The sequence below is a fragment of the Emiliania huxleyi genome, assembly GCF_000372725.1.
Source record: "Emiliania huxleyi CCMP1516 unplaced genomic scaffold EMIHUscaffold_66, whole genome shotgun sequence".
Classification (NCBI taxonomy): domain Eukaryota; phylum Haptophyta; order Isochrysidales; family Noelaerhabdaceae; genus Emiliania; species Emiliania huxleyi.
Window position 1 is genome coordinate 425,222 of NW_005197053.1, and position 25,654 is coordinate 450,875.

The 25,654-nt window shown below is 65.8% G+C and overlaps 7 protein-coding genes across 7 annotated transcripts; 3 read left to right on the forward strand and 4 right to left on the reverse strand.

Moving 5' to 3' along the window:
* Positions 1–2,546: 2,546 nt before the first annotated feature.
* On the forward strand, positions 2,547–3,476 carry EMIHUDRAFT_215737 (hypothetical protein; the record flags this gene model as incomplete). Its single annotated transcript, XM_005762863.1, has 3 exons — positions 2,547–2,592; positions 2,756–3,141; positions 3,411–3,476. 3 exons carry the CDS (start codon positions 2,547–2,549, stop codon positions 3,474–3,476), a joined length of 498 nt encoding a protein of 165 aa, XP_005762920.1.
* Positions 3,477–4,521: 1,045 nt separating this feature from the next.
* EMIHUDRAFT_452684 (hypothetical protein) lies at positions 4,522–5,574 on the forward strand (the record flags this gene model as incomplete). Its single annotated transcript, XM_005762864.1, has 3 exons — positions 4,522–4,750; positions 4,825–4,968; positions 5,162–5,574. The coding sequence occupies 3 exons, from the start codon at positions 4,522–4,524 to the stop codon at positions 5,254–5,256; spliced, it is 468 nt and encodes a 155-aa protein (XP_005762921.1). The 3' UTR covers positions 5,257–5,574.
* A 188-nt stretch (positions 5,575–5,762) lies between these two features.
* Positions 5,763–7,950, reverse strand: EMIHUDRAFT_105224 (hypothetical protein; the record flags this gene model as incomplete). Its single annotated transcript, XM_005762865.1, has 4 exons — positions 5,763–6,314; positions 7,227–7,322; positions 7,403–7,450; positions 7,531–7,950. 4 exons carry the CDS (start codon positions 7,948–7,950, stop codon positions 5,763–5,765), a joined length of 1,116 nt encoding a protein of 371 aa, XP_005762922.1.
* A 5,615-nt stretch (positions 7,951–13,565) lies between these two features.
* On the reverse strand, positions 13,566–16,730 carry EMIHUDRAFT_215744 (hypothetical protein; the record flags this gene model as incomplete). Its single annotated transcript, XM_005762866.1, has 6 exons — positions 13,566–13,593; positions 13,796–13,938; positions 14,476–14,781; positions 15,147–15,278; positions 15,837–15,920; positions 16,125–16,730. 6 exons carry the CDS (start codon positions 16,728–16,730, stop codon positions 13,566–13,568), a joined length of 1,299 nt encoding a protein of 432 aa, XP_005762923.1.
* Positions 16,731–16,900: 170 nt separating this feature from the next.
* Positions 16,901–18,542, forward strand: EMIHUDRAFT_105226 (hypothetical protein; the record flags this gene model as incomplete). Its single annotated transcript, XM_005762867.1, has 2 exons — positions 16,901–17,317; positions 18,348–18,542. The coding sequence occupies 2 exons, from the start codon at positions 16,901–16,903 to the stop codon at positions 18,540–18,542; spliced, it is 612 nt and encodes a 203-aa protein (XP_005762924.1).
* Positions 18,543–18,593: 51 nt separating this feature from the next.
* EMIHUDRAFT_437875 (hypothetical protein) lies at positions 18,594–19,373 on the reverse strand. Its single transcript, XM_005762868.1, has one exon. The coding sequence runs from the start codon at positions 18,935–18,937 to the stop codon at positions 18,605–18,607; it is 333 nt and encodes a 110-aa protein (XP_005762925.1). The 5' UTR covers positions 18,938–19,373; the 3' UTR covers positions 18,594–18,604.
* Positions 19,374–21,544: 2,171 nt separating this feature from the next.
* Positions 21,545–23,884, reverse strand: EMIHUDRAFT_452686 (hypothetical protein). Its single transcript, XM_005762869.1, has 5 exons — positions 23,856–23,884; positions 23,578–23,664; positions 22,976–23,373; positions 22,533–22,704; positions 21,545–22,221 (listed from the first exon to the last, which is right to left on the reverse strand). The coding sequence occupies exons 2-5, from the start codon at positions 23,581–23,583 to the stop codon at positions 21,922–21,924; spliced, it is 876 nt and encodes a 291-aa protein (XP_005762926.1). The 5' UTR covers positions 23,584–23,664; positions 23,856–23,884; the 3' UTR covers positions 21,545–21,921.
* Positions 23,885–25,654: the final 1,770 nt, after the last annotated feature.

Sequence of the window (25,654 nt, forward strand, 5' to 3'; positions counted from 1 at the left end):
CGAGCTCTCCTAGTGAGCTCACAGCACGCGCCTTGTCTGGCTCGCGGTCCCGACATCCCCCCCCCCCCCCCCCTCTCTTAAATCTGAGGTTTGGTGTGTACTTCGCTTAGGCGACGGCACTGCGGCGGGAGATCGCCGCGGCGGAGGCGAGGACGGCGGAGGCGGAGGCGGGGGCGGCGGAGGCGGAGGCGGGGGCGGCGGAGGCGGAGGCGGGGGCGGCGGTGGAGGCGAGGGCGGCGGCGGAGGCGAGGGCGGAGGAGGCGAGGGCGGCGGAGGCGAGGGCGGCGGAGGCGAGGGCGGAGGCGAGGGCGGAGGCGAGGGCGGAGGCGAGGGCGAGGGGGGCGGCAGCGGCTGCGCCGGAGGCGGCGGCTTCCGCCACAGCGGCGCAGGCGGCTGCGGAGCGCGCACTGGCGCTGGAACGGGAGCGGCGGAGGGTGGCAGAGGCGGCGCTGGGGCTGACGGCGGCGGCGGAGGCGGCAAGGAGAGCGGCGGCGGGAGGTGCGACAGCAGCGGGAGATATGGGGAGATGCGGGGAGATACGGGGAGATACGGCGGGAGGTGCGGCAACAGCGGCGGCGAGGGCGGCGGACGCGGAGGCGGAGGCGGAGGCGGCGGCGGGGATGGAGAAGGGGGTGGAGGCGGAGGTGGGGGTGGAGGCGGAGGTGGAGGTGGCGGCGGCAGCAGAGATGGCGGCGGCCGACCCGCTCGCCGCCTGCCGCCCGCCGCCGTCGGCGCTACCGCTACCCTCGCTGCCGCCGCCCTCGCTGCCGCCTCCCTCACCGCCGCCGTCCTCGCCGCTCGCCTCGATCCCTCCCAACCTTTCGCCGAGGCAGCGCCGCGCCGCCACCAAGCAGGCGAGCACACCCCGCGCGGAAGTCGCCGCTCCTGCCGACACTGCCGCTGCTGCCGACGCTGCTGCCGGCACGGAGACGCCGCGGCGGCGCGCCGCGCGCACGGCTCGCCGCGCCTTGCTCCAGCTGCTCGCGGACGATCGACAGGCGACAGCTGGGCGGAGAGGGGCGACATTTGGCGACACCTTCTCGGAACCTTCTGCGGTGAAGCGTCTCGCCGCCGTCTCTTTGTAGGCGTTGCGCAGCGAGGTGGCGCGGCTGCGGTCGGCGGCGCGTTTGCTCGACAAGTGATGTTCTTTGGCGGCGCAGGCTGACGCTTTCTTGGCGACCCACCGCGGCGGCAGCGAGCCTGAGCAAGCACTTTGCCGCATGGCGGTAGACCGGAAAAGGATGAGCTTCCGTCCTGTGGTTGGCAAGCCTTAGAGTAGTCTAAGGTTAGAGATGTGAGCCATATTGCGTCACCGCCGCCAGCACCACCTCCCTCCCCCGCCCCGGGGGGCAACTCGAGCGGTGTACTACCAAACCCGTGTGCATGCTTCGTTGCCGCGGCATCGTGACCATCGAGCTCGCGTTTAACTGCCTCCCGAGACGCCGCAGACACGGCACGCGCGTCCACACACTCTCCGTCTATATGTAGAGCAGACAGCGCCTGCTGGCCACCTCGAGACATTCGCAAAGAACGCTAGCTACATGGGAGGGATTCGTGAAGGATGGATTGAAAAACATTCGAACCGCAAAGAAGAGGCGACGGGAGGAACCGGCAGAGGATGCAGTGACGTGACACACACACACACACACACACACACACACACACACACACACACACACACACACACACACACACACACACACACACACACACACACACACACACACACACACACACACACACCGCTCACCCACGCGCACCGGGCCTTGCACTTTAAATGCCGTGGGGCTCCTGTCGTTAGACGTGGAGACGCGAGGTTCGCCCCCCCTTGCCCCACCACCTCGTGTGTGTGGAGAAGTCTACCTTACCTTACCTTACCTTAGAGGGTGTGGATGCTGAGTTGACGGAAATCGGAGGACGCGACCCACTCTTCGCCACAGACGGTCCCGCGCCTCGCCACCAGACGGCTACACAACACTACTGATCCTGGTCATTAGAGCTGCCAGGGATAGCGTCAGGAGCCGGTAGGAGTCAAAACCCCTCATATTTGAGACATCGTGGCCTATATACTCGTGCAACGAGCCGAGCGCGCGCGCGCGCGCGCGGCCGGGTCTTTGTGCGCTGCCCGCGGATCCGACTGCGCGCTGCCCGCGCTGCGCAGCGCTGAGGCAGCTGCTGCTGCTTTGGCACTGCTTGCCTGCCCGTCCTCCCACGACGGCCCGTCTGGGCTGGCTGCGGGCGGGCAGGCGGGCGGCAGCGCGGCCGCTGGAGGCGCGCGCGGCCTCGGCGCCGAGGGCAGCGAGGGCGCTTGCGAGAGCTCCGGCGGGGAGGGAGCGGCAGCAGCAGCAGCAGCGGCTTCCTCCCGCAGTGGCGCTGGTGCGAGCGCTGCTGCTGAGGGCAGCGAGGGGGCGGTGGCTGGCAGCGAGGGCTGCAGTGGCACACGCACCCCAGAGGCGGAGAGCGGCGCCTGCGAGGCGCAGGCCGCGGAGGCGGGTCAGGCTGCTCAGCAGCCCGACCCAGAGGGCGGCGCTGGGACGAGCGCTGCCATGGAGGTTGAGGAGGAGCAGGGCGGCTGCTCTTGCTCGTCGAATGGTCCGGAACGCGGCCGAGCCAGGCTGCTGGACGTGCCCCATATTGGGGGCCCGCCGGCATTACCCCGCCCGAGACGCCGGTCTCGGACGCTGCTGGCGCGCCCCACCCTTTCATTCTTTCAGATGAGGCCACGGGTTCTGAGGCGGGCGAGGCGGCTGCTGAGGCGTTGGCGCGTTGGCGGAGGCGGCGGTCGACGCCGTCTACGGGGCGCTCGTGGCGGCGACGCTCGAGGAGTGGGCTGGCGCGAGCACGGACAACCCCGTCTCCGTGGCGGACGCTCGAGGCCCAGGCCTCGAGTGTCAGCAGTGCTTTGGGAGCTTTTACGACGAGTTTGGCGTGGAGCCGTGGCTGTGGCGCCGGGCGATACGTGAGGGCTGGTCGGAGCTGGGCGGGGGCTGGTCGGGAGAGGAGATGGAGGCGGCGGAGAAGGAGATATGGCGCGGCGAGAGTTCTGAGATCTCTCAGCTAGGCGAGTGGGTCTGCGATGCTTGCCTGGAAGGCTTTTTGGGGGGTGGCTTCGGCGACTACTCGGAGCTGCGCAGCGGCTACGTTGCGCCGTATTCGAGTAACCCCTGGATAGGTCGCTCGCGCGACCTCTCCTGGATGCGCAAGGGGCCCAGGGGTCACGCGGAGGGAGGCGCTGTTGGCGGCGGAGGAGGTGGAGGAGGCCGCACGGGCGGCGGAGAAGGCGCAGGCGGCGGAGGGGGGGAAGGGCGGCGGCCGCGGGCGGCAGTCCCGCGAGGCACGCCGGCGGAAGGGTTCGTCTTCGCGGGGCGGGGTGCGCACTGCGCGCCGCGAGGATGAGGAGCCTGAGCCAGGGGAGGGAGGGTTGGGAAGGGGGGGCGAGGCCGGAGGAGTATGACGGCCTCTTCGACGGCCCATAAGGGGCCGTTGTCTGCTGTGCCTTTTGTGGTGCTAGTTCGTGCCAGTCTGCTAAAGAAAGAAAGAAAGAAAACACGCAACCCAAGGGAGGGATGGGAGGACGGCACGCCGCCACCACACAGGGATTTTAAGGAGAGGTGTGTGATGCGCTAGCCGTCGCCCATGGCCGTACGATCAGGTCGTCACTGAATGCTTGATACTAAGGCCGCGAGCTATGCCGGTGGTCAATTGTGCAGCAGGGCACGGTCAGCAGCGCCGACAGGCTGTCGCAAGGCGTGATAGCATGGCCGCAAGTACGGCGAATTCCTTGAAAACAAGTAAAAAATCGCGCAAAAAAGAAAAAAATTCCCGAAAAAATCGGCGCCTGCGGCGGGCCATGGGACCCCATCTCCCCCCCGCATGGATACCCTCTAGGGCCCCCGCCTCCCCCCAGAGACTCGAGTATAATGAATCTCCTTTCCGGAGAGAGAGATTTTTAGAAGCCAAAAAGAAATCTAGCTAACTAGCACACACAGTGACTTGGGCTCGGCAGCTTGTCAACTGCCGGAGCCTTCTTCTCTTCTCCAGTGTTGTAAAATTCTCCAGTGTCGTGCGAGGGTGTTTTGTTGTAAAATTCTCCTTTGACCTTTCCGCGTCTCGTTCATTGGCAACAGATCGCCTCGCAAGGTTCCATGCCTTCCGTGTGCAGTTTCGCCCATGGCGAAGACGCTTGTGTCGTTCCGTGACCACTGGCACGCCGGCGCTGCTGCTCAGGGGGCGTGTGGGCAATTGCACTCCCATCCATCGACGTGCGATTCGAGGACAACGGCGTCGTATTGCTGCGCAGCCCGCGGTAACACGACCTAGGGCTGGGGTGTGTACACACACACACACACACACACACACACACACTAGGGCTGGGTCGAGCCGCCTCCGTGGGGAATTCTTTTTGGCGGCTCCGGTGGTGAGCCTGTGTGTGTGCCAGTCCGCGCCAGTCTGCGCCCTTGTCGTGCCAGTGTGCTGTGAGAGAGGCTTGTATCTTAAGAATTCTTTTTGCTTTGTGTTATTATGCTGGCCTGCTTGGGCGCCAGCCTCGGCCTCGCCCCCGCCCATCTTCGCGGCCCGGCTGCGCGTCTCGCCTTGGGACGCGCGACCCGCGCCTTCAGCGGCCCGCGCCAGGCCGTGATTGAGGAGCGGCTCGCGAGCGCGTTTGCGCCGCTGCACGTCGTGGTCGAAAACACGTCGCATGGCGCGCGCAAAATGCTCTCTCCCACTGCCTCTGCCGCCCGCGCTGTCCGTGCGCCACCGCACACGCCGCCGCGTTGACGCGCGCGCACCCAGCGCCTCCCTCTCCTCCCGACTGATCCGCAGGCCGCAAGGAGGACGAGTCGCACTTCAAGGTTGTGGTCGTGTCGGAGGCGTTTGAGGGAAAGCGGCTGGTCGGGAGACACCGCGCGGTTAACGCCGCCGTCTGCGAGCCCGACGGCTCCCTCGGCTTCCACTCCCTGGAGATTGGTGCGCGCAGTAGCCTCCGACCTGCTTCGACCGCCCGCACACGACACCCGAGTGACGCGCACCTCGCCAAGGCTCAGCATCGAGCGCCCGCACACGCGCCTCTCGGCCGAGCGCCCTCCGAGCGCGCGCACGCCTCTCGCAGCGCGAGGCGCCGCGTCTCGCAGCGAGGCGCCCTCCTGCCTCACGCCCGCAGGTGCCGCAAAGACGCCCGCAGAGTGGGAGCTGGACAGCGCCGTGCCTCCGTCGCCAAAGTGCGCGGGCGGAGATGGCCGAGGCATGAGCCGGTGAGGCCGGACGCCGAGGCCGTACTCCCCGTGTTTTGCTTTGGTGGAGCCTGGCTCGTGCAGTGTTACTGGCTGGTGGGTCCATCCACCATCCTGCGTCAAGACTCAAGCGTCAAGTGTCATCCGATGTCACGTCCACAATCTACTGTCCGTGTTTGACCCCCGCAGCAGAGGCGTTCACTAGGGATCTAGGCTCCGACAGTCGACTGTCGTGTGAAATGTGTCGAACGAAAGAGAGAGTCCGTGGAGTGTGGAGAGAGAAGCGCAGACGGCTCTCCGGGACGCCCCGAGGGCGAGGCGCGTGCAGACGTGAAGAAGACGACACCGGACACGCCACACACGGCGCACAGCACGCGCGTCACACAACACGACATGTGCATGTGCATGTGCATGCACATGGACATGTAGACTGAATGCGCCCTCTCACTGCGCTCTACGGCTACTCACAACACCTCGCTGCACATACGACCTCTCAACTTCCCAACACCGGGAAACGGGGCTACGTCAGCGTTATACGGATCGGATCCGAGAGGAATCCATCCACACCATCACCGGTGCGCGACAGTATGGGCACTGGGGCATCTTAGCAGAGCAAGGGCCACACGCGCACTGGTGGCCGCACGGCACTGCGAGGTGGTTCTTCGGCCGCGTGAAGCACACTATGCACGTAGTCTCGCCGCCGAGAGACGACTCGGGCACTGCCGGTCGGCCCGTGTCGAAGCGTGCATCGGCCAGCGAGACGACTGCAACCGGCGGCGGCGTCTCCCTCATTGGCGTCTCCATCGGAGCAGGCTGGGCGTCGGAGGCCGCGGCGACTGCACCAGCCGGCGCGGCAAACGGCGCCTGCTCCTCAGCCGCCCGCGCCGCCTCGTCCGTCAGCCTCGTGCTCTCCTCGAGCGCCACAGCAAGCTCCACCTCCACAGCTGCCGTCGCCGCCGCCGCCGCCGCCTCCGCCGTAGACGCCTCCTCCGCCGGCGCCTGCAGCTCGCACTCCTGCGACGAAGGCCCCGCCTCGCCGCTGCTGCCCGCCTTCTTCTTCTTCTTTCTGGCCTTCTTGCTCTCCTGTGCAGCCTTCTCCGCCTCCTCCTCAGCCAGCAGCGCTCCGCAATGCCTCCGAGAGTGCTCCATGAGCACCTCGACACACTCCGTGTTGCCCAGCGCCTTGGCCTTATCGAGTGCTTTCCTGCCCTTCGCATCGGTCAAGTGCGGGTCGGCACCCTCGAGCAACAGTCGATCCATGACCATCGGATGGCCGTGGTAGGCCGCATTCATCAGAGCAGTGAAGCTGCACTCCCCCTCAGTGACCCTCATGTAGTTGACCTCCGCGCGGTGCCGCAGCAGCGTGTCGACTACGGACATGTGTCCGCCGCCGGCGGCGAGCACGAGTGGGGAATCTCCTACCCTGTAAGTGGGGTTGACCCTCGCACCATGCCGCAACAGCAATTCGACCACAGGTAGGTTGCCTTGGGAGGCGGCGTCCATCAACACAGTGGTGCCGTGGCTGCTCGACTCCACGTCAGCGCCGCCCTGCAGCAGCATGGCAGCCAGCCGCTGGTTGCAACCCATGGTGACGGCGGCAACTAATGCAGCGCTGCGCTGGATCAGCGTTGACGGCGCACCATGACGGCGGATCGCGCCGCGCTGGATCAGCAACTCGACCAACTGCTCGTGGCCAACTGTCTTAGCATAACTACAGGCGCACGTGAGCAGAGTGACCTCGTTCCCGTTGTTGTCGAAGGTCGCGGTGGCCTGCCCACCGCCATCGAGCCACGCCTTGAGCACTGCCAGCTCTCCCCCCCTGACCGCCGCCACAACCTCGTCAGGTGCCCTCTGGCAGTTCGGCAGGGGCGGCGGCGCGGAGGGCAGCGCGGCGGAGGGAGGGCGGACAGGCGGCAGCGGCGAGGTTGGCAGCTCGGAGGTGTCGGCGCTGGGCGCGGGCGGCGCCACCGCCGCCTCCACATCCACCGCCCGCACCTCCGCATCACTCGGTGGCGCGGGGAACGACTGTTGCGGGAGGCCGATCTGCGGCTGGTCGTTCGAGATCAGCGCGAACTGCAAGATGAGGATGACCTGGAGGGAGGAGAGGCCGGGTGGCGAGCGGGGTGCGGTGGCAGCGCGCGCCTGGAGGGGCGCGCCTTGCAGTTCTGCACGGTGTTCATGACGTGGTTGTCGATGCGAACGATGCTCAGCGCGCGGATCTGCGGGAGGCGAGAGGGGTGGGGGGGGGGACGGTGATCATGTAATGATGGGACGCTCCCGGCGCGCGTTCGGGGCTCACCCCAACTCCCTGAAGCATCGGGCTCAGCGTGGCGGAGAGCATCGCCTGCGCCAAAGCGAATCGCGGCACGGTCAATTGCGTGCAGCGCGTGCGCGGCTTCCGGCGGCGGCAACGCTGCGGAGCGGTAGCCGGTTCGGGTGAGGCTGGAGGCGGCGGGGCCAAGTGGCGCGCCTGCATGTAGTGCCGGCCGTCCGAGATGATGACGCGGTAGCGGTCCGCCTGTGTCGGCTTGATCTCGAGGATCTGCACGCGGTAGGGCTTGATCCCGGCCTGGCCGGCTGTCTGCCCGCTATGCATGAGCTCAATGCACCCCTCGTCGAGCATGGCGCGTGCGCTGAGCTCCTTGAGATGCTGCCTGATTGCCTCGACACATCGGACGTGCTTATTAGACGTGGCGCGACTCAGCGCCGTGAAGCCCATTCCGTCGCGAATGCCCATGTCAGCTCCGTTGCGCAGCAGGAATCGAACCATGTCGGGGCGGTCGTTCATGGCCGCTGCGATCAGTGCAGTTGACCCCCGCATATGGTTGACATCCGCCCGGTGCTCGGCTGCGCGGCATCAGGCTGCGAATCACGTCGAAGGCGGCCAGACCATCCTGATGAGAGCTGCAAGCTCTGGCAGTCTGCCAGCAGTCGGGCTGTTACTCCAGCACGGTGCCGACCCGAGTGTCGTCTCCACAGAGCCGCAACCCGGATATACGTCATGGAGAAGTTTGTTCGAGACCTCGGGAGCGGCCGGCTATTCACACCTCGGCAGTGTGGTTTGGGCCGTATACTGCCCTGGGAAGGGCTCTGCCCGCTTGCGAAGTGTATCGATGCAGCTCCGCCCACAGCTCCCACCATCAGCCGCTGGAGGTGCTCGCGCGCTTGCTGCAGGCAAACGCGGACCCGAACCAACCGACGAGGTTCGGTCGACTGGCAGATAACGAAAGCGTCGCGCCGCTCGTCGCAGCGGTGCGGGCCCGTGCGGCAGGCGCAGTCAAGCTGCTGCTCGAGCGCGTGCCGCAAACGCATTCGGATGCCGACCGCTCCATTATCATTGAGGCGATTCCTGCCGACAGCATGCCTTATCAGATGTCAAACCCCCAAACCCCAGAGGTGCTTGCCATGCTGAGATTGAAAGCAAGGCTGACGTGAACGAAATCCACCACGACGGCCAGCACGCGTTTACGCGCCCGCTGCACAGGCTGATCGACATCCTCTGGTATGAGATTCATGGGATGTCACATGGGCGTAACGGAAGACGCCACACATCGACGCCACTGCTGCAGAGCCCTCATATCTTGCTCGCAGCCGGCGCGAACCCGACGCTCGCGGATGGCCACGGGAAGCACGCAGCGCACAAGGCCATATCTGTTGCTGACGAGCAAGTCGTTGGCATCTTGGCGGCTCACGACAAGTTTCTGCCATTGCGCCTCTCTCAGGAGAGCGAGGATCAGCTTGCATTCTCCTTCCTCGCCGTAGCTGCTTTTCATGCCTACGTAACGATCAGGTTGGCTGGAATATTCTGCAACGGTTGCTGGATATGTTGCCCGCTGCCGGCGAGACTGTACAAGAGGGGGGGATTGCGACGCGCGAGGACTGCTTGGGCCAAGCACTGTGGACTTGGTGAGATCAAGTGACTACAGGAAGCGCAGGCCCGTGGAGATGCTCCTCAGCGCCGGCGCAACGTCGACTACGCGCTGGGCAATCAAGGGATGACACCACTCCTGCTTGCGGCGAGAGGTTTGGGGATGCGTGATCTGCCGATACTCCAAGCACTGCTCGCGGCTGGTGCCGACGTCAATTACGCTGATCATCATGGGCGCACTGCGCTGCTGTATGCAGTGTTGAAAGGGAAGGACGAGTACGTTATCCTCGCCAGCCAGCGCATGCCTATTGTGCAGGCGCTCCTCGAGGCTGGCGCGGACCTGCATGCCGCCCCAACGGACGAGCATTCTCACGAGACCGGTTCAACGCGGCGCATGAGCATCCGTGAGGTGGCGCGTGACGCTGCCAACTTTGGGTTCGACGAGTTTTACAGCCCGGACTATTACAAGAGGTGGTTGTAGGAGTTCCGCACGACGGAGCACTGGAACCGAGCTCGAGACGTTGCGCCGTATCACCAGCTCGCGTGGGGTCTGGCACTTTCCGAAGCGGGCTGGCCCGCGCAGACTTGGAGCCCATCCAATCACGACGCCTTCCCCCTCTTCTTCCGCGAGCAAGTGCAATGTGTCCTGCTCTGCCTCCGTCGCGCCTCGCCGCTCCCGAACGACCTGGTTGTTGCAGTGCTTCTGCCGGCGTTAGCCCATGCAACTCTTTGGGATGGTCACCGGTGGCGCAAGAAGACGAGTGCCGGAACGAGGCAATGGCGGTTGGGGTACTGTGACAAGATGGACCGGCTCAACCGCGAGCTCGGCCGTGCTTGCACTTTGAATGCCCTTACCGTACCTTACGTATGCGGACTACTGTCCCCCGCTCCCCCCTCCCTCTTGCCTCTACCGCTAGTACACTACTATTGCGCCGCGCTGCTTGCTATTGCTCTCCTCGAGCGCCACAGCACAAGCTCCACCTCCACCGCTGCCGTCGCCGCCGCCGCCGCCGCCTCCGCCGTGGACGCCTCCTCCGCCGGCGCCTGCAGCTCAGTCGTCAAACGCTAAGAGCAGCGGATGTGTGCCGAGGGGGGCGGGGAGGCGGTAAGTATATCGCCCGGGGCTGCTGCATCTCCGCGGCATGGAAAAAGAGGTTCCTCCCCCTCCCCATGCCCCAGGCGCGCGATACACACACTCACACAGTCACAGAAAGCATGTGCGATGTGCGTGAGTTTCCTCCGTGGAGATTTACAGATACAGTAGGGTACACGAAAATACATGATCTACGTTTCCCGCCGCCGGCCACAACCCATTGTCTGTATTCGACCAATGTCGCAGTGGCACACCGCGCGACACTCAGCCGCGCGCCAGGGAACATCTCTGTAGTGAAGCGTCCGAGAGCGACCCACGTGGATACCCGCGGACCTCTCCGCGGCGCCGCGCCCTCCGCCCTCAGATGCCCGTGCTCATGAGCTCCCGGTTGCTGGCAAACCGCTCTGGCGCCGCGCCGGGCCTCGCCCCTGCCGCCGCCGCCGTCCGGGCCGGCGCCCCCGGCCTGCGGCCGCGCGGGTCAGCACCCGGGGGCGTCGCGACGCCGAGAAACTGGTCGATCTGCCGCTGCTCGTGCGCCCGCCCCTTGTCGACGGAGCTCTCGGCGGGCTTGGAGACGCCTGGGTGGGTGAGTGGCGGTGGGTGGCCGTGGGTGTGCGGGGAGACTGGGGGGGGGGGGGGGTTGGAAAAGGGGGGGGAGTTGGAAGTAGAGCTCCGGGTGTGATGCGGGGGGCGAGGCCCGCTCTGTCGCACGTCATCCTCGGGGCCAGAGAGTCTGCAGTGTGTGTGTGTGTGTGTGTGTGTGTGTGTGTGTGTGTGTGTGTGTGTGTGTGTGTGTGTGTGTGTGTGTGTGTGTGTGTGTGTGTGTGTGTGTGTGTGTGTGTGTTGTACTGTTGCAGCAAGGGCCGTCGCGTGTCGCACCGAGGTTCAGCCGGCGCAGCCCGCCAGACTTGCCGGTACCAAGGCCCCCGGTGCGGTTGCGCTTCGCGGCGCGCTGCCGCTCCCGCTCCATCTTGACGCGCGCGGCGATGATCGGGTTGATAGTGAGCTCGGGGTCCTACGGGGTGCGTTTGGGAAGGGGGGGCGCTGTGGGGGGGGGGGGGGGGGGGCTCATCGGGTCTGCATCTCTCGGCTGCATCTTCGCTGCATCTTGACTGCATCTCTCGGCTGCGTCTCGGCTGCATCTCGGGTGCATGCACAATGTGTGAGTGCCCCTCGTGTGTCTCTCGGCCCTATCTCGGCTGTATCTTAGCTGTATCTCGGCCGCCGTATCTCGCGCCTCGTCCTCCATCGGCATCGCGTCCCGCGACATGTAGTCCTCCATGTTGACCTACCACAGGGGGCCTCCGCATGTGTGCCTCCCCCTTCCTCTCACACAGCCCAGCGCGTGGGCGCGTAGCGTCCCCCCCCCCCCCCCCCCTTCCCCCTACTTGGACACCTGCAGCTCGCGCCGCTTGCGCATCTCGACGCCCTGTCCCGTCACCACCTTGCGCACGGCGCGGCGGCGGCGCAGTACCACGGCGAGTAGGGCGAGCAGCGCCAGGAGAGCGATGCCGCCGATGGCTGCGCCGGCGACCGCCGCGCTGGTGGGGAAGAGAAAGGGGTGGCGGTGAGAGGCGGGTGGACGGCGGCAGTGGCCGGGGCAGAGGCCCAAGGAAGGCGGCGGCGGTTGTGGTGTGCGGCGGTGGTGCGATTGGTGAGACTCGCGGAGGGGGGGGGGGGAGGGGGGCGGGTTAGAGGGGGGTGGTAGGGCCAATGGGAAGCCGGACAGCGGGGCGGGGGGGGGGGGGGGGGGGGGGGGGATGACTGGGGGTCGGGGGGGTAAGTAGGAGGAGGTGGATGGGGGGAGGGCGGGGGGGGCCGGGGGGGGGGGGGGCAGATATCCCGGGGGCAGGGAAGTAATCTGCGTGTTACCGGCGCGGTTTATCGGCGGCAATTAAACTCGGGCGGCCGGCGGCGGCGAGCGTGGAGAGGAGACGAGGCGGCAAAAATTGTCTCGGAGGTACGTCTGCACCGCTTCCAGCTCCTGCGCCTCAAAGGCTCCGGCCGGCACGCTGGCGACCTGCAGGCAAGGCGATGGCAGCGTAGGCCAAGGGGTTCTCAGCAGGCTGGGGGCTGCGGCCGCGGCTGGCTGGCTGGCTGGCGTGTGGGAGGGTGAGGTGGCTGGGCAGATGAGCTGCCGCGCATGGCACACGCCTGCTGGAGGGTCGACAGGGTGGCTCCGGCGAAGCCCGCGGCGAGGACCTGGACGCCTTCCCGCTTGAGGGCATCGGCCGCGTCCTTGGGACTTGGAGAGAGGCCCGCCGACTGCTCTCCGTCGGCGATCAGCATCACCGCCCTTGGGACGTCTTGCCGGGCGGAGTTGAAGGCGTCGGTGCGTGCCATCGTGAGCGCGGCGCCGATGTTGGTCCCGCCCTGTGGATCGGAGATCTGATCTATCGCTGCAGAGAGCGTAGCCGCATCGCCCGTCAGCGGCACGCGTTCGATGGGCGGGTACGGGCTCTGCTGTGCAGTTGACGGTGAAGGAAACTGGATGACGCTCACGCGGACGGCAGACTCGGAGATTTCGAAGAGGCCCTTGAGAATCTGGACGAAGCTGCGGATGGCGGCGCCTCCCGGGCCGCACTTCTCGCCGCCAGAGCCCGCTGTGCACCCGCTTGTGCAAAGCGACGCGCTGCCGTAGAACGTCTTTTCGGCGAGGCAGTAAGTGTCGCTCGCGCTGCCACTCGTATCGATAAGGAGGACAAGCTCGAGCGGGACGTCGCACTTGACGTCCTGCCCGGCCACGCGGGCCACGAGGGCAGCGATAGCGAGCAAGAGCGACCTGATCGCCATTGATCTGATCGCCATTGCTGGGAGTGCCGCGACACGCTTGGAACTGTGATATCTTTTTTTCGCAACCGGCTCAGCCTTACTTCAGCTCGCTTATTCTTCCGTGCGGCTCCCTTTACAATAAAAGAAAGAAAGAAAACAGACAACCCAAGGGAGGGATGGGAGGACGGCACGCCGCCACCACACAGGGATTTTAAGGAGAGGTGTGTGGTGCGCTATCCGTCGCCCACCCTAGGGAGTCTGCCTCTTCCTATCTCTCTTCGCAGTCTCTCGCTGATTCTCGCTGCAATCTTCATGCCACCACGCGGTCGTCCCACCCTCGTCGTTCTCTCCCTTGTCACTTCCTCCTCTGTCGCGTTGTTCTCTTCTGCCCCGTCCTGCGACGCCGCCGCCTGCCGGTCCCTTGTTCTCGCGGCTTCTTTCGCCTGTCGGCGCAACTCCGTCCTCCTCGCGGCGTATCCTGGCCCCTCGAGTCTATCGAGCTCCCCTCGCGCAAGGACCACATTTCTGACTCCCACTCCGATCATTTGCCTACAGGTCATGTTGTTGCTCAGGTCCACTCTCTCTTCGAACACTCGTGCCTCTACGGATGATGCCGGCGCTGGGGTCCCCTTCGGATGCATCGTGACATCTGACAACTGGATTTCCACTGGTTCGTCCTCCTCGGAGTCATCTTCCCCGTCCTCCTTCCGCTCGGCTCTTCGCTCGGTACGTTCGGTGTGGCTCACCCTCCATGCCGTGAACACGTCGTGGGACGCATATGGAGGGAGCTGCAGGGACTCGTAGAGGACAGCGTCAGGCGACCAGAGGGACCCGCGAAAGCCCTTGGAGTACAACGGCGAGCCCGGCCCGGCGATAGCCGAAACGGTGCCAGCGAGCGAGCACACCTTCCGCCTCAGGACCGCCGGGTCGATCTCCTGCAGCTTGCGCTCGTTCTCCTTCAGCTTGCGCTCGTTCTTACGCCGCACGTGGGCTTCCCACACTTCCGCGCGCCGCAGCCGCTCCTGCTCGTACTCCACCTCCTTCTTCTCGGTCCACTCGTCCTCCGCCTCCTTCTTGTCCTTCGCCGCCTTCTTGGCTGCCTTCGCCGCGTCCTCCTTCTTCTTGTCCTTCGCCGCCTTCTTGGCTGCCTTCGCCGCCTTGTCCGCCGTCCTCGCCTGCTCCACAGCCTCCTCCCGGTCTGCCGCCACCTGGGCCGCTGCCGCCTTCTTCGCGGCCGCCTTTGCCGCCTTCTCCGCCGCCTTCTTCTCCTTCTTCTCCGCCGCCGCCATCCTGTCCGCCTCCGCCTTCTCCGCCTCCGCCTTCTTGACCGCCTCCGCCTTCTTGACCGCCTCCGCCTTCTTCTTCTTCTTCGCCGCATCCTTCCTCTCCTTCGTCGCCGATGCCTCTCTCTTCTTCTTCGCTGCCGCAGCCCCCGCTGCCATCCACTGCTCGTTCGAGTAGCAAAAGCGGCCCGTGGAGGGGTCGTAGCAGTGGTGATGGTATGACCACACGCACCACGCCCCGCCGCCCGTCTGGGAAGAGAGGCCGCCGCATGCCTTTGCCTCCGGCTGGGAGCCGACAGGGTCGTACATCTTCTTCGGGTTGTGCTTGATGCCGTTCTCGATCGTGTTGTAGAAGCCCCCGTAGGCTGCCGGCTGGGAGCCGACAGGGTCGTACATCTTCTTCGGGTTGTGCTTGATGCCGTTCTCGATCGTGTCGTAGAAGCCCCTGTCGAAGGCTACGTAGACGCCGTCGTAGCCCACGTCGCGCGCGAGAGAGCCCTCAAAGGCTACGAAGGCGCTGTCACAGCCTGTTGCCTGGAGCGCGATTAGGCTGGTGGTCAGGCCGGGTTGTGTCTTTCGTTTCTTTTCTTTTTCCTCTTCTCCCTTTTTTCTGGTTCTTTTATTTTTAGGGCGTCCCTCGGAGTGAGGTGTGTGTGCTGTGTGTGCTGTGTTTTTTTTTGAGTGTTTTGGGGGGGGGTTGTGTCTGGGTGTGTGTGTCTGTGTGACACCCTAAGCGGCCCCCGAGCTGGCCGAGCGTTAAGAAACTGCTCAGGCACAGACACGGTTGCCGCCTTGGGTGCTATGTAGTGCATCTCTATGACTATGTTACGCATCTATTATCTTTGTCACGCCTGGAGTGTGGAGGGGGGCGGCGTTTGCGGGAGAGCCTCGTTGTCGACGTCGATCTGCACGAGGACGGATCCGGCGGTGATCGAGCGGAAGACGGCGTTGGTGCCGTTTGCGAGCCGCGTCGGCGGCGTGGTCAGCGAGCTCAACTCTTCGAGGATGCCGCCCTCGATCTGCCTCTTGTACTCGGCGTCGAGGGAGCCAGAGAGTACGATTGAAAGCTCGACCCAGCTCGGCGGCGGCGGCGCCGGCGGCAGGGACGGGGAGGGGGGCGGCGACGAGGGTGGCGACGGCGGCGCCGGGGAGATGTTGGGCCAGACCGGTGGCGGAGAAGGCGGCGGCGGCGGCGAGGGCGGCGGCGGCGGCGGCGGCGAGGGCGGCGGCGGCGATGGGCTTGGTGGCGGCGACGGCGGGGTCGAGGGCGCAGGAGGGGACGGCGGGGGCGGAGGCACTGGCGGGGGCGGCGAGGGCGACGGTGGCGGTGGTGCGGGTGGCGGCGCTGCCGGCGGTGGCGAAGGGGAGGGCGGCGGCGGCGAGGGCGGCGGCGGCGGCGAGGGGGGCGGCGCTGGGGACGGGGGCGGCGTCGGGGAAGGGGGCGGCGGCGAGGGCGGCGCAGGGGGAGGGCTGGGCGGGTTGGGCGAGAGCTTTGGCCAGATCGGCGGCGGGGACGGTGGGGGCGGGGACGTCGGTGGGGGCGGCGGCGTTGGCGGGGGCGGCGGCGGCGGCGAGCGTGGCGAGGAGACGAGGCGGCAAAAGTTGTCTTGGAGGTACGTCTGCACCGCATCCAGCTCCTGCGCCTCAAAGGCACCCGCAGGCACGCTGGCGACCTGCCGGCAGGGCGATGGCAGCGTGGGCCGAGGGCTCACGGCAGGCTGGGGGCTGCGGCCGCGGCTGGCTGGCTGGCTGGTTGGCTGGGGCGGGCTGCATGGTGTGTGGGAGGGGTGAGGCGGCTGGGCAGATGAGCTGCCGCGCATGGCACACGCCTGCTGGAGGGTCGACAGGGTGGCTCCGGCGAAGCCCGCGGCGAGGACCTGGACGCCTTCCCGCTTGAGGGCATCGGCCGCGTCCTTGGGACTTGGAGAGAGGCCCGCCGACTGCTCTCCGTCGGCAATCAGCATCACCGCCTGTGGGACGTCTTGCCGGGCGGAGATGAAGGCGTCGGTGCGTGCCATCGTGAGCGCGGCGCCGATGTTGGTCCCGCCCTGTGGATCGGAGATCTGATCTATCGCTGCAGAGAGCGTAGCCGCATTGCCCGTCAGCGGCACGCGTTCGATGGGCGGGTACGGGCTCTGCTGTGCAGTTGACGGTGAAGGAAACTGGATGACGCTCACGCGGACGGCAGACTCGGAGATTTCGAAGAGGCCCTTGAGAATCTGGACGAAGTTGCGGATGGCGGCGCCTCCCGGGCCGCACTTCTCGCCGCCAGAGCCCGCTGTGCACCCGCTTGTGCAAAGCGACGCGCTGTCGTAGAACATCTTTTCGGTGAGGCAGTAAGTGTCGCTCGCGCTGCCACTCGTATCGATAAGGAGGACAAGCTCGAGCGGCACGTCGCACTTGACGTCCTGCCCGGCCACGCGGGCCACGAGGGCAGCGATAGCGAGCAAGAGCGACCTGATCGCCATTGCTCTGATCGCCATTGCTGGCGCTGCCGGGCGAAAAGCGGCGGGATGACGACACGCGGAAGTTTTTTTCTGCAACCGGCTCAGTCTTGCTTGAGGCCGGCAGCTCGCTTATACAAAGAAAGAAAGAAAAAACACCGCTGGCACGCTTTCTTCATTTCGCGACCCTGTGAGTGTGCGCCGGTGGTATGCACGCGCGGACTGCCGCCTTGCGAGCCGCCTTCGCTGGCTCGAGCCGAGGTGCCATATCTCGCGCCGGCCTGCATCCGCTCGTGGTTCCGCTCGCCGAGGCGGAAGGCGGCACGGTGCTCGGCTCGCTCAGCTGGCGGCTCGACGCGACCGGCGACCCGGGCGACGCTCCTGCCTCTGCCTCCGAGGCGACCCTTGTCGAGGTGCAGCGCGGCGGCCTCTTCGTGAGGCCGCTGGGCACGCCGGCGCACGTCGCACGGCGCGCCGCCGTCGAGGCGGACCTTGCCGGCGGCGACGGCGCCGCGGAGGCCGTCGGCTTCTTCTCTGCGGCCGCCGTGGAGGCGGGCGGGCTGCCGTACACGCGAGGCGCGCACGCCGAGAGCGGGCTCAGCCTCGACCAGTTCCTGCTGCTGCGGGTCGGCCCCTTTGCCGACTGCTGGGCGCGCCTCTCCGCAGACCGCGTCGCCAGGGGCGACACCACCGCCGGCCTGATTGCGGCGGAGCGAGGGTCGGCGCGAAACCCGGGGTGGGGCTGCTGCTTGCTGGCGCAGGCTAGGATGCTGTCGGAGCTCCGCCGGCTCGAGGAGGCGCGTGACGTGGCGCTGTCGGCGCTTGAGACGCCGTTCTGGACGTTCGGCGCGCCCGTCTCCGAGGCGAGAGGCGTAGCCGAGATGCGGCCGGCGCGCAGCCGAGGTGTGACAAAGGTGTGGCCGAGGTGTGGCCGAGACGCAGCCGAGATGCGGCCGAGGTGCAGCCGAGACGCAGCCGAGATGCGGCCGAGGTGCAGCCGAGGTGTGGCCGAAGTGTGGCCAAGGTGTGGCTGAGACGTGGCCGTTGCGCCCCCGCCGGCGACGGTCTCGGCACAGCTCTGGCTGAACAGCATCGGATCACCATCTCACGCCTCGGTGCCAGGCGCAGTCGCTCGCCCAGCTGTCGCGCGTCGAGGACGTCCGCGCGTTGCTGCGGCAGGCGAGATCGGCCGAGATCGGCCGAGATCACCCGAGAGCAGCTCGAGAGCAGCTCGAGAGCACCCGAAATTGCACGCAGAGGACGTGTGCGCGCTAGCGGCAGGCGGGTGCCTCCTCTGCCTCCTCTGCCTCCTCTGCCTCCTCTGCCTCCTCTGCCTCCTCTGCCTCCTCTGCCTCCTCTGCCTCCTCTGCCTCCTCTGCCTCCTCTGCCTCCTCTGCCTCCTCTGCCTCCTCTGCCTCCTCTGCCTCCTCTGCCTCCTCTGCCTCCTCTGCCTCCTCTGCCTCCGCTGCCTCCTCTCGGCCACCTCTCGGCCACCTCTCGGCCTCCTCTCGGCTACCTCTCGGCCACCTCTCGGCTACCTCTCGGCCACCTCTCGGCCACCTCTCGGCCACCTCTCGGCCACCTCTCGGCCACCCCTCGGCCACCTCTCGGCCACCTCTCGGCCACCTCTCGGCCACCTCTCGGCTACCTCTGCAGGTGCAAGCGCAGGGCGACGAGACGCGCGGCGTGAAGGTGGCGCCCGAGGAGGTGTGGCGGCGCGCGGCGCTCGACCTGATGGATGCCGTCGTCCTCCGCGGAGGCGAGTGGGGCGAGATCAGCGCCGATTTGGCAAAGGCACTGGAGCGGGCCGGGCTGCAGGAGCAGGCGGAGAGGGTGCGGGGTGGCGGCTGACTCGAGAGCGTGCGGCGGCGGGCCGCGAAGCGGGTGGGGGCGCCGCCCGCGTCTTTGGGCAATCACCTTTTCGTTGAAAAAGTACACACGCACCTCACACGCGATGCAGACGAAGCGTCTGGCGAGAGTGACAAACAGTGACATCGTCGTGTTGGAGTGTGCTTCGACACAGGAGACACTCGGCGCCGGTCGGCCGGCAAGGCAGACGACGGCACCGACACACGCGTAGCGTTGGACTGACAGAGTGGTCCGCTAGCCAGCCTGCTACAGGCGGTGCGGCTCCTCCCTCGCCTCTCTACGGGAAGGACTATCAAGGGCAAGGCACTTCGGCGTGCTCCTTGGCGGTCCACCCGCGTTGCAACCGCGGGACAGTGCGGTGTGTGCTGGCAACTCATGGGGCAGCAACGCCCCGCCGTCGGGGTCGCTGCGAGCCGTGGGACCGGCTAGTGGCCCGCGGATCGCGTCGGTCTGGGCACTGGACAAAGGGAGTATGTACGGTTTGGCGCTTGAGCAGCCTCAGAGCGCACATCAGGGTAGCACGGCTGGCCGCACGCCACCCGAGCCTGCCCTGAGCCGGCCCAGCCGCAGGTGGCTGCTGCTCATGCCCATCCCGCCCGCCGGGAGGCCGCGTACCTCCTGTTGTAAGGAGGCGATCTGGCGGCTGAGCGCCGACTCCACATTGCCCCGCATGAGAACCATGGTTGCATCGCCAGCCAGGAGCAGCAGCACGGTGCTCGCCGCCGCGGCCTTGACGATGGCGATCAGGCCCGGCATGATGGTGGCTGGGCGGCAGTCGAGCGCAGCGAGGACTCACAGTCGCCGACAGCCTTGTTGGATCGAATCTGCGATGCAGCGATGCCAGGCTGTTCCCTCAAAAATCGGCGTCTCACGTACATCTTTATTTTTATTATTTCTTCTTTTCGCCGCATTGCCCAAGAGCCACAGCCTCTTTCTACATGCATACATACAGCCTCGCCTAAAAACTCTCCTTTTTTACATTACTAACAGCTGGCCCACAACGCCCTCTATGTTTTGTGAGCTATATACCTCGTTTCGATTGTGCAAAGACGGATGTATTGATAGATATTTTTAGCAATACCAAACAACTCTAACTTGTTTTGTTGATGTATTGTGACGCGCATATTTCCAACGGGATCACACAGCTCGCACATACACATATAGCTCACCTTCACACATTCATCTGTCTATGCAGAACCGAGCAGCGAATCACATGAGCGAATCGATTTGATCTTGACGTTGCGCACCATAGTCCATAGACAGGACTATGTGCTGTCCATAGCAACGCCGGCTGGCCTGGCCACGCAGAGAGACCCCAGCCCAGACAGAGAAGCCTGGGCTCAGTTGTGGCGACGAGAGGTCAGGTGAGGACCTCTGACTCCGTGAGGACAGCAGAGTGAGGACCTTTTCGCGGAGCAGAGATAGAGCAGAGATAGAGGTCGATCTCGAAGTCGATCACGATCGATGGGAACGGGCGTCACGCGGCGTAGTGACCAGTGCATGCCGCCCAACAACATTCGACTGCCACAGGTCATATCCTCTCCCGGCCCATGAACTCCGTCGCGAGAGGCAACGGTGAGGACCTCTTGTAGGCTGTTTGAGGACCTCTATGTCAGCTCCATGTCCATGTCCATGTCCATGTCCATGTCCATGTCCATGTGGTAAGTGATGACCTCTTCTCCGAAAGATGGGCGTGACGCGGGAGCCTGAGTCGCAGTGTCGCTCGCAGCACGTGCTCGGCAGGTCATACTTCTTGAGACCAATGAGCTCGATCCGAAGAGGTAGGTCCTCCAATCGGGGAGGACTCACAGCTCTAGCGTGCCAGGCTGAGGACCTCCATGGTGGGTGAGGACCTCTCACTGGACTCATTGTCGTAGCTCTCGCTGTGGCTGTCTTTGGGAGCTTGCGACTCTCGCATCCTCGGCGGGCGTGCTCCATACAGAGCGAGAGGACACGGATATCCTTCGTGACTAGTCACGGGCCGTCGTGCAGCATGCACAGGGGGGCACGTCACACACAAGAATCTCATTTTCTCACACCAGTGCCAGTGCGCGCCAGTCCCGTGCCCAGTGTCGTGCGAAGGATTTTTGTTGTAAAATTCTCACACCCCGCCCGCAGTGTGCGCGTGCGCGCCGCCGCGCGAGCACACACTTACCCGACCGCGCGGCGCGACATCGGGGAGAACAGCGAGCAGGAGCTTACGGGTTGTGAATAATAGAATATTCTGCTACGTACGATGACATGCACAACACAGTATTGGGCGGCGGTTAGACGACTCCGCTTTGCGACGTATAGAGCCCAGCGTCTCGACAACTGCACACGTCAGCTCCATCGTCCGCAGCTGCAGCGTCACGCCGCCTTCACGCTCTTCTGCCTCCGCCGCACCTCCTTCTTTAGGCGTTTCTGGAATTTCTTCTGTCCCATGCGATACTGCAGGAAGAGCAGCACGCCGAGAATGACGAGCACCACCTCGAGCGGCAGGCGCGACGCGCTCCAGTGAGGCGACGGCGCAGCCTCCTCGCCCTCGCTCGCGGACGCGCAGGCGAGCAGTAACGGAATCAGCAGCGTGAGGCGCGACGGCAATCGGTGATACATTCTGGAGGCCAGCGGCGTTGGTGGCGCGGGCAGCGCTCGACGGCCCGATGACAGATGTCGTTGCGTTTCTTTTGTGTTTGTGCACTTGAGCACTTGAGCACTGGATAGGGTCGATTCCGCATGGTACGGGACCCCTCGATCGTCTCGCCCTCGTGTTTGTGAGCTAGTAAGGGCCCTTGTGTTTCAAGAATTCTTGCATCCCCGGCTTCTTCCTTTGCGTGACAGAGAACGGACGCAGTTGGACCCCACTTCTAGAGAGAGATTTTTAGAAGCTTCTCTTCACTTACTCTCTTCTCTTCACTTCTACGAGTAGACACTCTAGATGGAGTTGCGATTGCAGAAGTTCGCTCTCTCGCAGTCGCTCTAGTGACAGGTCTCGCTGTTGTAATAGACAAAAGAGCTTGGAGCTTAAGCAAACGAAACACAATTCAGGAGATGCGCATTTCTCGGCATCGCATCCCCGCCGGTGCAGCACGTCTCCCCCTCGGCCTCGAGGACGTCTCACAACACCAAATGCCACTCTACCAGGCCGTGCCAAGCCTGTGCATGTGCGTCACATGTCGCGCATATATGCTTACCTGGACAGAATGCGTGCTTGTGTACAAAAGTGCGCGGCGCGATGTGGCCTGGCCGCACAGCGCGCTTACGCGCCCGCGCCACCACAGCGGCCGTGACCATGCCCCCTCTCCTCCGATTCGACCCTCCGACCCTCCGCGCGGGGCGCCTAGGAACCGCCGCGTCCCTGCAGAGAGCGCCTGCGCGCACATCAGGCGGCCGGCGATGCGGGGTCGAGGCTGCCGGCCCAGCCATCGTCCGTCCAGTGCTTTGGCTCCTGCCAGCCGTTGAGCGGGCCGCGCGGGCCCGTGATGGGCGAGAGGGGCGCGATGTCGCCCCAGCCGGGGACGCGGCTGATGAAGCGGAGCATGGCGACAGCCTGCGCGAGCGGCTTGTAGTCGAGCGTCGTCGGCCGTGCCCTGCCGCTGCAGCAGCTGGTGTAGTAGATGAGCGCCATGGCGATGGTGCCGCCCACGTGGACCGCGGCCGGGTCGTCGGCGAGGGTGTGCTCCTATTCACGGCGGCCGCGGTGTGAAGAGACGCCGTCCGCCCCACCCCTGCGGCGTGCGCTCAGGGCGTGCACTCCCTCGCGCGTGCGTGCGCGTGTGCATGTGCATGTGCATGTGCGCATGTGTGTGTGTGTGTGTGTGTGTGTGTGTGTGTGTGTGTGTGTGTGTGTGTGTGTGTGTGTGTGCGTGTGTGCGTGCGTGCGTGCGTGCGTGCGTGCGTGCGTGCGTGCGTGCGTGCGTGCGTGCGTGTGTGTGTGTGTGTGCGTGCGTGCGTGCGTGTGGGTGTGCGTGTGTGCGTGTGTGTGTGTGGCACCTCGAGCGGCGACCGCCCCTTGAAGCGGGGGTTCGACAGCCGGAGCGAGCGCACGGTGCGCGCAAAGGCCGCGTGCTGGTTCGAGAGCGTCTCGCTGCCCCCGCGGGTGAGGAAGATGGGGCAGAGGGTGCGCATCGCGGCGGTGCTCGCGCCGCTCGTGTCGCCGTCCCAGCTGAGGAGGCGGGGGGGGTAACGGCGGCGGGGTAAAGGTGTGGGTGAGGAGGCGGCCGGGAGGTGTCTCGGAAGCGTCTCGGAAGCGTCTCGGAAGCGTCTAGGAGGCGTCTCGGGCCTCGGTCGGAAGGGTCTCGGAAGTGTCTCGGAAGTGTCTCGGAAGTGTCTCGGAAGTGTCTCGGAAGTGTCTCGGAAGGGTCTCGGAAGTGTCTCGGAAGGGTCTCGGAAGGGTCTCGGAAGGGTCTCGGAAGGGTCTCGGAAGGGCCTATCGCCTGCTCTCTCCGTCGTGGATTCCGCGCCCCACAAACGACACGAGGCCGTCTGGTCGCTCGCGCTGCGCCGCGGTGGCGTACGCGGACTGGAGGAAGGAGGTGATGAGGGGTGGGATGCAGTCGGCGCCGCCCCCGTACGAGAGGTAGCCGCCCTGCTGCGGGTTGTTGCCCGAAAAGGACTCGGAGTCGATCGCGTCGTCGGTGAGGCCGAGCCAGGGCGAGATGAGCACGATCGCCGCCGGCGGCTCTCCGCCGCGCCGGCCCTCTGCCGTGTCGGGCAGGCTGCCGCCGCACTCGGATCCAGGGCGGAGGCGCGTCGTCGCGTTGAGGGCCGCGGCGAGGCAGAGGTTGCCTCCGGCCGAGTCGCCGAGGAGGATGACGTTGTCCGGCCCGTAGACCTAAGGTTAGGTCAGGTCAGGTAACCACACACGCGAGGTGGCGGGGCAAGGGGGGGCGACCCTCGCGTCTCCACGTCTAACGACAGGAGCCCCACGGCATTGAAAAGTGCAAGTGTGTGTGTGTGTGTGTGTGTGTGTGTGTGTGTGTGTGTGTGTGTGTGTGTGTGTGTGTGTGTGTGTGTGTGTGTGTGTGTGTGTGTAGACCTGCATCAGCTTGACGTACACGGGCGCTACCACGTCGAGGGCGGTGGGGAAGGGCGTGCCGATCGGGTACTCTGGGATGAGGACCACCTGCTTTGAGATATAGCCGAGATGGGTCCGAGATGCAGCCGAGAGACAGCGCCGAGTTGGTGCTCGGGGAGGAGGAGGAGCGCGCCTGCGGTGTCGGTTCGGGTACCGTGGGGTAGGGGAGGGTGGGGTCAGGTACTGTGGGGTAGGGGAGGGTGGGTTCGGGTACCGTGGGGGGAGGAGGAGGGGTGCGCCTGCCCGGTCTGCTCGGCGAGGAAGAGGCCGATGAGGTACAGGTAGTTCTGCGCCGCGAGGGCCGCGTAGCCGCCGCCGTGCAGGTAGACGAGGACGCGGTTGCCGACCGGCGACCTGTTCACAGCCAGAGGTGTGAAGAGACGCTGTTCACACCGCAGGCGACGAGTTGCCGACCGGCGACCCTTCGTGCACGTTCGAGGCCAGCGGCCTGCCCCGGCTGTCTCGCGCGCCGTGCGGCGTCGGGAGCTCGGTAAAGGGGCGGCCGGTGAAGGCGCAGCGGCGGGGGTAGACCCAGAGGCCGCCCCAGCCCGAGGCGCCGTCGCACCACCACGACCCCGTCGGTTGCACCATCGAGCGGCTCGGCCTGCCGACGGCATCGGCGGCCGGCGTCCACTGCACGCTCGGCCAGATGCACGAGGAGTAGTAGGCGTTGAGGGCGCCAAAGGCGCACGGCACCGAGTTGGTGAGGTTGGCGAAGGCCTGTGCGACACCCCGCTGGCTGAGTGACCCATCTGTGTGTCAGTGTGTCGCTCCCGTATGACTGCCTCTCCTTCTCGCTCGCGTCCCACCCGTGGTAGTGTCCTTCACCTCTCCAACTAGCTAAGGCTAAGCAGGCCTCGAAGACCGAGGCGAAGCGGACTGGCTGCGCGCCTAGCTCGAGTGGGGAGACACCCCGACATCAGGCGCGGGAGCACAAGTACACGTGTTGGGCAGTGTTTTCAGAGCACCGCATGGACGAATGCTTTCCGAATGCGGCTGAATGTGTGGTCTCTCGAGTGCCAGCTGGAGTGCACGTGCCGCGTCTACGGCGCGCGCCGTCCCACGGTGCCAGCGGCATCGTCTCCTCCGAGCCCGCGCCGCAGAGGCGGACGCAGCAGTGGAGCGGGTGCACCGCCCCGGCACCGCTCTCGTACCTGGGCACGGGTGAGGGTGAGGGCTAGGGCTAGGGTGACAGCAAGGGCGAGGGCGGGGGCGGGGGCGAGGGCGGGGGCCGGGGCGAGGGCAAGGGCGAGGGCGAAGAATGGTGGGCGGGCGAGGAGGGTGCGGGAGGAGAGTCGGAGGAGGGGGGAGGAGAGTCGGAACAGGGAAGGAGCCTCGAATGCGAGGTGCATGTCCAGCGGCCGCAGAGCAACAGCTGCCTCGGCACGCGCGGCGCCTCGCTCTTGCGTCGCTGGCCGTAGATGGCCTACCATACCTCCAGAGTACCGAATCCGGTGTGGGTTCAGTCCCGTGGGGGTGTGGTAGGGAGCGCCTCGTCCGCGAGAGACACGCCCCGCGAGGAGGGCCTGTTCACAGCTCTTCATTCACAGCTCTTCATTCACAGCTCGAGGACCACGCCCCGCGACGAGGGCCGCGAGGTCGAGGAGCGCGGGTACTTCATGCCGCGCGGGAAGAGGACCTAGGTAAGGTAAGGCAACCCTCTCCACACGCGCAAGGTGGTGGAGCATTGGCTAGGCAGGTGCACGGGGTGTGTGCATGTGTGCGTACGTGTGCGTGTGTGTGCGTGTGCGTGTGTGTGTGTGTGTGTGTGTGTGTGTGTGTGTGTGTGTGTGTGTGTGTGTGTGTGTGGGTGGGTGTGTGAGGGAGAGCGTGGGTGGGTGGGCGGTGTGATGAGGACCTGCGCCGGCTCGGCGGCGGCGACGAGGAGGTGCTGCGTTTGGAAGAGGAGGGCGGAGCAGCGGTCGTCGGCGGGGGCGCAGCAGCAGGCGAACTCGAACGGGAACCCGCACTGCACCGCTGGCGTCGAGGAGCAGCACTGGAAGGGAACGGCGAAGCAGGGGTTGCAGGGCACCGAGGG